The sequence below is a fragment of the Pipistrellus kuhlii genome, unplaced genomic scaffold, assembly GCF_014108245.1.
Source record: "Pipistrellus kuhlii isolate mPipKuh1 unplaced genomic scaffold, mPipKuh1.p scaffold_m20_p_15, whole genome shotgun sequence".
Lineage (NCBI taxonomy): Eukaryota > Metazoa > Chordata > Mammalia > Chiroptera > Vespertilionidae > Pipistrellus > Pipistrellus kuhlii.
In genome coordinates this window covers 23,165,540-23,177,465 of record NW_023425460.1, presented here as the reverse complement: position 1 = coordinate 23,177,465, position 11,926 = coordinate 23,165,540, and the positions used below count along the sequence as shown (strand labels likewise).

Sequence of the window (11,926 nt, the reverse complement as noted above, 5' to 3'; positions counted from 1 at the left end):
TTTGGTATCTTAGTTTGGATCTATTTTTTTTTAATAGTACTAATTTGTTGCTCATGACCTGAAGAAATGCTCCTCCCACACCCCAGACAAACTCTTAAACCTGACTTAGGTTATGAAAAATGCTCCCTGAAACATATTCATATGAAAAATAGAAAGTGTGAGACCTTAGCAAATAGGCTCAACTGGATAGAAGCACCTCATCATAGCGTGAGGTGACAGATACACAGAGAAATCTGGATTATAGAAGCAGCTTCCCTCTCAAACCCGGAGCTGATAGGGTGAGCCAGCATTTAGCACTGGAGCCGGCACTTCACAACCATGGCGATGCTGTGATGTAATTGGGATGCTCTCTGTACAACTTCTAACTGTAGCGGGTAAAATGGAATCCAGATTCTAAGAAACTTACAACTAGCGCATGGCCTTTCTCTTTTCTTGTAAACATTTGGCTCCTGACCAGACGTATACTCATCCAACTTCCCCACCAACAATTTTAGTTCACTATTTCCAGTAAAATTTTGGGATGAAAAAAAAAAAAAAAAGTCTGGAACTTCTATTGCCCTGTCATTCTTATTAGTTGGGGTGATAGCCACAGGACTTCATAGTAAGAAACACACACACACACTCCCTCCCTCCCTCCCTTACCATCCAGAGCAGAAAAGGAGAAAAAGGTGAAAGCAAAGATAGTCTTTTGCAGGTTATTGTCTAAAGGCAGTTTAATATTTATGAACACACACACACACACACACACACACACACACACACACAGTCTTGAGGCTCCAGTTACAAGCGCTGCGTCATCTGTCAGATCACATGGTAATTGTTGCTATTTCCAGGATCAAGTGGCATAAAGCTCTCCCCCTACCCCCCACCCCACCCCACCCCACCCCACCCCTTTCCTTGGGTACCATCTAGCATGGAGTGACTGTTGTGTGATGGGGTGAGATCAGGCTCTCTGGCCCAGCCCTCCCAGCTAGGAACCAGACTCTCTTGGTGGGGTGGCGCGCGTGGCGCTCTCACGGAGCGACTGGGAAAGCGGGGCGAGGGAGGAGGGGGTCTCCGGGGAGGAAGGGCAGCTCTAATTGGCTTCTCAATGAAAGATAATCACCTAGTCCCCCGGGAGGCTGGGGATTAGCACTCTGCCTCTTGCTCTCTCCACCGCTTTCAGACTTCTCCTCCTCCTCCCCTCAGAGCGGAGCTTTCAGTCCATTCAGCAGAAGTGGATCGAAGAGCGCGGCTCCTGGCGCGGCCGGAGGGGAGTGAGTACTCGGCGCCCATTCACTGCTCGCTCCGCGCCCGCCTCGCCCGCCCGCCCGCCCGCCGGTCGCCGTCGCCCCGGGAAAAGTTTAGCCGAGGGGCTCCGGGGGGCAGACATGGGCGATCTGGAGGAAGACTTCGCCAAGATCCTCCTGCTCAAGGAGGAGCGGATCAAAGAGCTGGAGAAGCGGCTGTCGGAGAAGGAGGAGGAGATCCAGGAGCTCAAGAGGAAACTGCACAAATGCCAGTCGGTGCTGCCCGTGCCCTCCACCCACATCGGGCCCCGGACCACCCGGGCGCAGGGCATCTCGGCGGAGCCGCAGACCTACAGGTCCTTCCACGACCTCCGACAGGCGTTCCGGAAGTTCACCAAATCCGAAAGGTAGGCGCCTGGCACGGCGGGGGCCGGAGGAGAGGCGCCGAGGCCACCGCTCCCGGGTGGGGGGCCCGACCGCTGGTGGTCCCGGGTGGAGGCTGCGGGGCTGGGGGGCTGGCCCGCGCCCGGCTGCTCTCCTGCGCCCCGAGTGGGGCTGGCCCCGCGGCCCGGGATGGGAAGTGTTTATTTTTATTCCTGCCCATCACGTGCTGTGCCGGCCTCTGCGGGGCTGGGAAAAGCAAGCTCTTCAGGGAGGGAGACGTGCCCCGGCGAACGGGCGTCATGGGGGTGGGGAGGAGGACCAGGAAAGTTTGTCCGCGCCCCTAATTCGGGCACTCTGCACCCCGTCTTTTGGGCTGTTGGGCTGTCTTTCCTTTGCGCGCCCCTTGCGGGGGGGGCACCCACTCTGGGACCTGACCCTGCCCAGCCCGGGGTCTAGATAGCTCTACCCCCGCCCCCCCCTCCAGGAGGCGACCAACCCGAGACCCAGGCCTTGGGGCACGCTCCATGGGTCCGCTGGGGCCGCCTGGGGAGGGGCCACGGACTTGACCGGGTTGGGCTCAGTTTAGGGGACTTCAAGTCCCCAGAGCCCAAGCCCGAGGGGGCGGGCGCCAAGGCAGGGCGGTAACTTCTGGGGCATTCGGGGATCCGGCCTCCTGGAATGGGGGGGAAGGGGGAGGGATGAGGGGTTTATTCACAGGGTCACTTTCCAGGCATCTGTGATGTCAGCGAGAAAAACTGCAAAGGAACCCCAGTTTCTGGATGTGCCTGTGCTCTGTGCCCCTCTCAGAAGCGCCACGCCTGGGTTTGGCTGGTCTGGGTGTGGAAACCTTGCACCTGAAGCGGGTTTGGGGCTGCTGGCCAATGCCCCTCCTGGTCTGCCTTCCTTTGGAGTCTCTCTGCCTGGGAAAGACAGCAGGAAGGGGGCGGGGTGGTATTTCTCCAGGCGCCTCCAGGCTCCTTCCTCCCCTCCGCTTGGGGACTGGAGGAGCCCAAAGCTGCCCGTAGTGCAAAGTTACATGCCGCTGGTTCTGGTTCGGGGTGTGCAGGCGAGGCCGGCTGGTTCGGGCCACAGGGAGGAGGAAGCTTTTGCACTCCAGCCGCCGCCTGCCCGCCTGCACCGGAGAAGGCTGATCGATTGGCTGCAGCATTAAAGCGCCTCTGGACATTAGGGAGAGGAAGTGCAGACTCCAGAGCCCATTACGGGCTTTTAGTCTCTGGAAGTGCATGGCCCAAAGTGCATTCTGCAGGATATTGAATATTCCATTAGGCGCGCCTCGGTGCCCGCCTCCCTCTTACCCCTTCCCTCTGCTTAGATCACTTGGTGTCTGGGTTTGGGGCTCCAGGGACCCCTGAATGAGTCCCCTCCCCTTAGCGCTCCGACTTGGAGGCAGCACTTCTAAAAAAGAGCATGTCCTGTGGTGGGGTTTCCATCCAATCCTGGACCCTCAGTGTCCCCCCACCCCCACTCTGTCAATGCACCCCTTCCTTGTCTGTTTCCCTTGCGTATTGATTACAGGATTTGTGTGGGGGCGGGGCGGGGAGGAAGTTGGGCAGCCTGTAAGAGCTATTAAGTCTGCCTGGAGCTGGGACTGGGTGCGGGGAGGGAGGAAACCAGAAAGAATTTGCCTTGGGAACTGCGAGCCCCTTCGGAACAGACTTCTTTGGGGGCCGCTTTCGGATTTCCTGAGCGACACTCCTCTTCTAAGATGACACCGTCCATATGGCACCGCCGCCTTGACCTTCCCTATCAGATGGAGCAGAGGATCCCTTCTGTCTGGAGGCCAGGACTGGACTCGGAGCCGCTTGTCCTTGCCCTTGGCTGGGAAGCTGCTGCAAGCGACTTGCCTCAGCCCCGGGCCGGGCTGCGCATTCCTAGGCCACTGCCCTGCCCCAGCGGCAGCTGGAATCAATCTGCCCACCTCCTTAGGAAGCCACTCCATCAGCGGTCACCCGGCAGCTGCTGCTGGCCTCCCGGGCGGCCGGGCTGAGGCTTTATCGCATTTTTGAAATTGCAGATCTCTGTCCGGGCCGTGCCCCTCAGAGAGCCACCAGCAGCACCCCTGCCCCGCACAGAGATGTCACCAAGGTCTGGGGAGGACAGAGGAAACCCTCCCAGGGTCCACTGTCATTCGGAGCTAACTCTCAAAGAGGCACTTTCATTGTCCTTGACGAGAAATCTCTCTAGGAACGAGAGGAGGTTTTGTGTGTCCTGGGAGGGACTGGCTGATCTTTCCTGGGTGCACATTGTCCAGTCCCCCCCCCCCCCCCCCCCCCCCCGTTTCTGCTCCTTCCGCCCACTCCCCGTCGCTTTGGTGTTAGGGTGAAGAACACCCTAGGAATAGATCATGCGCAGTGTCTGAAGCAAGGAGCCTGGATTCGTTCCTTCCTTCCTCTCCTCACTGATTTACCCTAGGACAGAGGGTAGACTTTTTCTAGCTCAGCACTTAAGTTTTATGCTTTCCAATGGAAGCATGGACTGTATTTTCAGCAAGCTGACTCAATAGAGTGTAAAAAACGTTGACAGGTATACTATATGGGAATAGGAGCCGTTGGAAGTAGGTACTCATCCTAACACTTAAGGAGACGGTACTAATAATTATCATTGGCAAGACCCCTTATTTTGGCCAAGAAAAGAATGTCTAGGATACAACAGTTAACAAACAAACAAGACACTTTTAAAATAAAGTGTTTTCTTTTAAATTTTTAGATATTTAGATTTGGGGAGTATATATCCCCTCAGCTCACACACCATTGGTTAAAAGGTATGCCATTCTGACAAGCAAACCCAGGCTGAAAGAGACAGCTTTATTACAAAGCTAATGTTCAATTACAATTGCTCTCGGATTTGAAAGATGACTATTCATGCTACAGGTTTGTTTCAAACTTTATGAGAACACCCACTTTATGTACTAACAAGAAAAGAAACATCTTTTGAGAGTATAGGAATTGAATTTGATGGGCTTCTGGAACCATAAAATATTTTTTTGCCTGCAATCCCTCTTTTAGAAAATGATTGCACTCTAAAACAATTACCTACCAGGTGACAAAAATATCTTATGCATTTCTTGCTGTGGAAAGAAATGGGAAAATTCACCGACCGTTGTAATCAAGTCAGTGCAATTAACCAGGTTTCCATGTGTCCTCAGAGGGTAAATTTTCATTAAGAATGATCTAAGCATCTAAGAAATGCTTGGATGGAAATTATACCAGGAAAGGGAAGATCTGAGCTTTCAGCATAAGTATCAAGTGTACAATACGATGATCCTGTTTTAAAAAGAAAATATCCGACTTATTGCAGTGCTCATTTTCAGTCCCTTTAGAAATGTCCAGTAGGGATCAATTGATCGTCATGGAAAACTGTAGGCTGTTTTGGAGGAGGATGATATTTTAAAATTTACATATCATTTTTTGGCAAAAATAAATAAATAAAAAACCCAAGTGTTTTACATGGTTTTCTGTGAATTCTTAATGCCCTGCATGCATATACTCCTTATTAAGAGTTATCTAATATCCTAATTCTTCCCCTTAGTTTGTTATACACACTTAAATTTCTTATTTTGGTTGTCCACTTAGCACATGGTTGTTGTTTTTAAATTGCCTTAGGTAAAGGCTGGAATCACTATTAATCTGTTACAGGAATAATGTATTCCAAAGCTATGTGAGCTATTCTTGTCACAAATCCCTTGATTCTTGATGATGTAAATTCATTGCTTTGAACTTGAACTTCCTTCCACTGGGACAAGGATGCTTTGGGATGGATGCCCCAGAAAACTCATTGCCTTTTTGCATTTCTGATTTGATTCAGGTCTGGTTATCCCGCAGACTAAATCAGAGGATTTGGCCTAATTTTGATACAAGTAACTTCAATAAAACAAGTGGGTACCAGCTGAATTCTGGGCCCAGCTCATTCATTGTTCATATAGAAAATACACAAGGCTTTAAAATAGCAATGAGGACAATAATAAAGATAGCTAAACTCAACTATGCTCTTTACCTACCTTAATTTTTTTCTCATCATTTTCTCACAAAGATCCTGAATGACATATGCTTTTCACAGGAGGAATCTGAGGCTTGAAGAAGTTCTCACTTGCTTAATTAAGATCTTACAGCTAGCAGGTGCTATACATCTCAAACCCAAATCTTGTGTTTTAGAGGCCAAGTTTCAAACTGCTACACTACCTAGCCTTGGAATTGGGCTAGTTCAGTCTCAGTAATTGGTGAATCCTTTCTGTAGGAAGACATGAACCTGCCCCAAGTAAAAATGGAATTAAAAAAAAGAAGTCTTAGAGCCAGCACTAAACTGTGAACAAGCTACCAATGTTCCCATCATATATTCCTTGGGTGCACTGTGCCAGGTTGGAATTTCCTCAGGCTGTTCTGCTTTTGGGATTGTCATCTACCTCTTTCCATCTTCTTCCCTCCTAACCTAGCTTCGCCAGCTCAGTGACAGGCCACAGGCAAAGCTGATGACTGGTGCAGTTGTAAAAATGATCTTGGCTTCCTCTTTTGTGTACTATTCACTCTGTCCTTTGTCTGTTGCCTTGTAGGTCCCTGATGCTAATCTCTTCAATACCTACCTATCCTACCATCCAAAGGAATTTATTACTGACAGTATATCAACATGTTAGGCAAGTAATCATTTATCAGTTAACATAGTGATGTTCAACAAGAGCTTCTGGAGGAGGACATTCCTGTAGTATACTTAGACAGATAATATGAATGAAAAGAGCTTCAGGAGAGGCAGGCTGAGGAGAGGGGAGGATTTTTAGATAGGAGGGCTTCTTGAAAGCCTTGTGTCTTGCCTCATGAAATTTGAAGATAATAGGTTTTGAGCATAAGCACATCATACCTACTTTCAGTGAGCACTGTACAGGAGGAGGGGAGTACCTTGCTTTTAGTGATGACAAAACTGAGCGAGTAATTACTGACATGCCTTTTAAAGGATCTCAGAAATAGGAAGATGACTAAGGTTTCCTAATTTTGCATCAGTTCCAGAGTTGGTGAATCGATGTCTTCAATTTATCAGCTGTTTATACTGCTTATTTAAGATAGAGACTTTGCTGTGTGGTTTGTTTAGTTTCTGGAATTATGTGCATTTTATAAAAATGTATTCAGAGTACACTAGAAGTTCTCTTTCTTTTGGAATCATTGATTGAAATTTAGGTTGATCATTTATATTTACTCATGTTCTCATTGGAAATTTGACTGACCCTCATGAAACTACTTCTGTAACAGACCTGAAAAACAAACAAAAGATGTCATATATTTTCTCTCTTTCCTGGCTAAATGCCTCTTACCATGCTGTGTAGGAGATGATGAGAGTGCATTAAACTCCTTTCTGTTGATAAGATTTTCAGGTGATTTCATCATTACACTGAGTATGAATAATTATTTTCATTTGCCATTGAGAATTTGCTTATCAGAGTTCAGGACCCTACGTTATCTAGGATTCTTGTAGCTCTTGGAAATTGCTGTGAGCTCTGAGATAAACCAGGGGTAGAATATCCTGTTTCACAAAAGTGAAAGCTCAGAAGTTTGGGAATTGTAAAAAAAAAATAAAAAAATAGTGACCTTGAGTCTAGGATTGTTGGCGTGCTGTGCTGTGGAGTTCCTGAAGGGAAAAGTGGCTTTACCTATATGTATATGCTTTTCTGTCTGAGTAAGGTATATGTGTATGCATGTGTCTATATGTACAAATATATATTTATACACATACAGATATACACACACATTGCCACTTTATTCATTTTTATGTTTTATACTTAAGAGTAGTTAGTATTCTGAAATCCTCCAGGTTGAATTCACTGTGCTGGAGAAAGGAGGATTTACTTTATGACTGTAAAATAGATCTGGCATCTTGAAGTTTGTCAAATGCTCATGCCTGGTATGAGGGCACGTGGTCCAATATTGCTTCTCAGAGCAGGGTGCTGCCACTAGATCCAATCTTTTTGCTCCTGGTTGAAATACTACCTTCTATTTTCACCCAGTGACAATTTCACCTCCTTTTATTTGTTCCTGGATGTACTTTGTTGGGTCTCTTTTGGGTCCCTGTGTTCTTCTGTTCTGGCTTGACTGGGTAACCTGCCTATCAATTTCACTTGCAAACATGTGCAAACACGGAACACAGTTCCTGCTCAAGATATTACTCTAACCTTTTAAAGTCTTTCATGTCTTTAGATGTTTCAGATGTTATACAATTTAAATTTCCTAAAGTTTGAAAAATTATTAATTGTCCCTATTGAAAATATATAATAGTTTAAAACATTTGCTCAATGAAAAATTGGTATTTCCAGAAGTCTATCTTGAAATAGATTTATTGTAATATATAAAGACTGATAGTAGAACTAATCTCCCTACCTTACTTATTGTTGTTCTTAAACAATACATTCTTTTTCTTTTAACCTTACTTTACTCAGTAAACAGTACTGGAGGGTCTCAGACCAGTGTTCACCATGCTGCTTTTCTTTTGAACATTTACATATTATTTCTTACATGGCCATGTGATGTAATAAAAACTCATACTACCTTAGAAAATACGTAGTTTTAAATGCAATCAGTATAAGTTTTGATTGACTAGAAGGTTTAAAAAAATACTTCCTGTAATTTGTCTCATCCAGAGTGCTAGTTGGGTACTTAATGTTTTTTAAGTGCCTATTGACTTGACATATTCTTGGAAATAAGTTCAAAGTTGTTAATATATTGATACTGGGAACTGATTTAGATTGAATTTGTTATGTGTACAAGCACTTTGATAGCACTTTGGCGTGCAAGGTGACAACATCAATGTGCTGATATTACGAATGTTTATTAAGGCAAATCTAATATGAGATCTTCTATAATTAAGTTTTTACTTGCGAGAAAGATTATGCTACTGCATTCTTAAATTATTCTCTCCATTAGACTTGTTGCTAATTCAAATGGTCCCTTTTTTCCTAGTGCAATTTAGAGAGTGCTTCAGAATGTGTTTCACATCCTCAGATGTGCCTTTATTTGAGCATTCTGACCTATACTGCTGCCAAAATGCTGCTGATACACTTTATAGGGATCCTAAAAATACTTGTACGTTTGCTTCTTACAAATATTGTTGTTCAGCTACATGACACAGTGATTATCTAATGAGCAAACCTAAAGCCTTTGGGTAAATGTTAATATTTTTCTGGATGCCGCTCATTGCCCTCGTGGTATGGGTAATGTTCATTTCATACATCGCACATCACCAAGGAGCTTAGCTACCTACGCTGACATTTCTCAAAATAGAAATTTTTTGTATGTCTTAGGTTGTAAACTCCTGAGTAGAAACCAGATCTATTTACAGTAAAAATTCCAACCAAATAAAAGCCTGAGCTTTCCATACTTTCCTCTTTGCACATGCCAATTTCAGAGAAAGGGGAAGAGCAGTGCATAGTTAGAATGTATTAAAAACAAACAAAAATTTTTTAAAAAATGAGCCTTTTAGGGAGTAAAACCAGTTCATATTCTGTTTAATCACCCCTCAGAGAATAAAGTCACTCTAAAATATTAAATATAATATCCTCTGTCTTACTCTGGCAGATTTTAGCTGTGATGACAGGTAGTGTGTATATTTGATTCCTTGTGAGGTTCGAATGAGCAAATGGTAGTTGAAAAACAAGAAATTGTGAATTATCTGGTTCTTAGAAAATAAGGTTGAGGGCATTCACAGGCGTCTCCCCAGGGATAGCTTTTCGCTTGCATGCCCATTGCTCTCTGGGCTGCTGGGATTACAGATGTAGGGCAGGAAATTGTACACAATCCACGGGCGGTCTTGTCTTTTCACAAGAGTGTGTTGCACATGGGAACATCCATCCATCTTGTGAGTCACTGCAGAAAGAATGCCTGAGAACCTCTGGTCTGAACTGTGGTTCTAAAAAAATCAAAATCTTGACCCCATGTCCCTTAAAGCTACGTGTTTATAAATAATGGTTGTTAGATACACCACAGAGCAGCATTTCCCAACGTGTGATGTTCATATTACTAATGGCATCAGGGATGCTACACAAGTAAATTTATTTATAGTGACAGTAAGGGATTTTAATGGTGTTAGGGGAAAATATGTTACAATCACATCAAGTTCATGCGCGGTGGCGATTATTACTTAGACACACGCTAAGCACAGATGTGTGTAACAGATATGGGCCCACAGATAAGGATGGGAAAGATTATTTTCAACAAGGAGTGAAATGAATTGTTTCCTTGCTCACCTCTACCCTGTTTAGGAAGATTCTCGAGACTCGAGTTCTCCGTATCTGTCTTCCGATGACTTTTTTGGAGGATTGTCAACTTCTGCCCATGAGTGGAGTGGGGACATAGAGTTGGGTGGAAACAGTGGCTTTTATAAAATATAGTCTTCCTCTGGTGATAAATCAGTCTGGCTAAGGGGTCATCATTTTAATATGTCATCAGAGAAACGTGATTTCCTCCCAGATTGATGGATCCCTTTGCCATGCCAAGGCGGGGGTCAGAGGTGAACAGGGCAGCCAGGAATAATAAAGGGCTGCTGGGTGGCTGGTCTCCATCCCTCTGAGGCTGCTGGGAGCTCTGTTTTCCCAGAGTGAGTCTCCTCTCTTCCCCAGGTTCTTCCTCACATCCAAACAGTCTGTGCCCAGGGCTCTGAAGGGTGATAGTGTGGCGCTTTATAGCCAGAAACACATGATGCTTTTTTAATTCTTTCTTTATAAAAATATAATTTGGGAAAAGCTGAAAAGGGAAAAATTTTCATGAAATACAAATATATTTTCCTGAAATTTGCATTCTCTTTGCTTGAAGAGATATACTAGATTAATAAAAATAATGACTTTTTTAAATATTAAAAGAATGGTGTGCATAAATGAGAAAGATATAAGGGAAAAGGAAATATTTTATAGGCAGTAGGAGAAATTTGCAACCATCCCCCTTTTCTAGGGCTTAATGAAAGGTATCTTTCTATCTACTTAAAAAAGGGAGTTGTTAAGGATTTTTTAAAAAATATATATTTTATTGATTTTTTTACAGAGAGGATGGAGAGGGACAGAGAGTTAGAAACATCGATGAGAGAGAAATATTGATCAGCTGTCTGCTGCACAGGCCCCACTGGGGATGTGCCCGTAACCAAGGTACATGCCCTTGTCCGGAATTGAACCTGGGACCTTGCAGTCCACAAGCCAACGCTCTATCCACTGAGCCAAACCAGTTTCGGCAAAGTTGTTAAGTTTTGACTATATTTTGGTACCCTCCAAAAGATTGGGGTTAAGGGAGTTGGAGGTAGAGGATGGGAGAAAGGAAGAGCCAGAGGGAAAAGGAGAGGGAGAGATATGGAAATGTCAACAATTACCACAAGATGGCAGCAGGAGAATAATATTTAAACAATTGTGCAACTAGTAGTTTGAAATGGCCTGTAGTTGAATTTTAAAATCTATTCTCAAACAAATCTTTTTTAATGTTACGATTCAAGTGTTTGGAAAGTGTATCATCCATTACGCATGGCATTTTATTTTTCCAGTTAGTAGTAATCTGAGGGAGTGTGTTTAAAAAGCCCAAGTGAAGTATTCTTAAAGAAAGAGAAATGAAGAGTGCACTTAGTGTGGCAGGGTCTTTGAATATGGATCTCAGTCTGAGGGAAATTCCTAAAATCCCTGTGAGGAAGCCTCTGGCCTCATACTTGGCCGAGAGAAATAGTGGAAAATTAATAGCAGTAAGAAATATGTGTGTGAGTTCAGAGAATAATAATGGAAATGGTTTCCTACTCACTCCCCCTTCCCCACATGAAAATGAACAGTCAATTGTTACAGGAAAAAATTAGATCAGCTATTAGAAGAAACTTCTAATAGCTTCCATAGGTTGTTTTATCTTCTTGGTAGTCCTGTGATTCTAGATAATTGAGTGAAGTTTAACATGGCCAGTTATAGTTAGTCTGAGATTCTTCTTAGAAATTAAAAAAAAAATGTAGTTAATATGATTATTTATATCTAAATGTTTTTGAAAGCAAAACAAAGTGTTTTATGGGATGCTGTAAATATCAACTGCCTTTGAACAATTGTAGGGTATAAATTGTGGGCCAGATCTCATGGACCGTATGTTTTTGAATCAATGTTCCCTTGGAAAGTGCCATTCAGTCTTCTTGGAAAAGGCTATTTCATTCAGTCTGTGACCGCTCTCATGTTGAAACCCCAGGAGACCAGAAGTGATGCAGTCTTGCTGATGGCATTATCTGTGATTTAACACTGAGGAGAAATGTTCTTATTTTGGTCTGTCCCAGTAACCAAGGGTCAATGCCAAGAACAAAGTTGTACTGTGGGT

At 44.4% G+C, this 11,926-nt stretch overlaps 1 protein-coding gene across 1 annotated transcript in view; it reads left to right on the top strand.

Moving 5' to 3' along the window:
- The first annotated feature begins 1,255 nt into the window (after positions 1 to 1,255).
- Positions 1,256 to 11,926, top strand: part of PRKG1 (protein kinase cGMP-dependent 1) — a 1,018,841-nt gene continuing 1,008,170 nt past the window's right edge. The window contains exon 1 of the mRNA XM_036438437.2: positions 1,256 to 1,636. Within this exon, the coding sequence (XP_036294330.1) occupies positions 1,371 to 1,636 (266 nt within the window). The 5' untranslated portion in view covers positions 1,256 to 1,370. The remainder of the gene's footprint in view (positions 1,637 to 11,926) is intronic.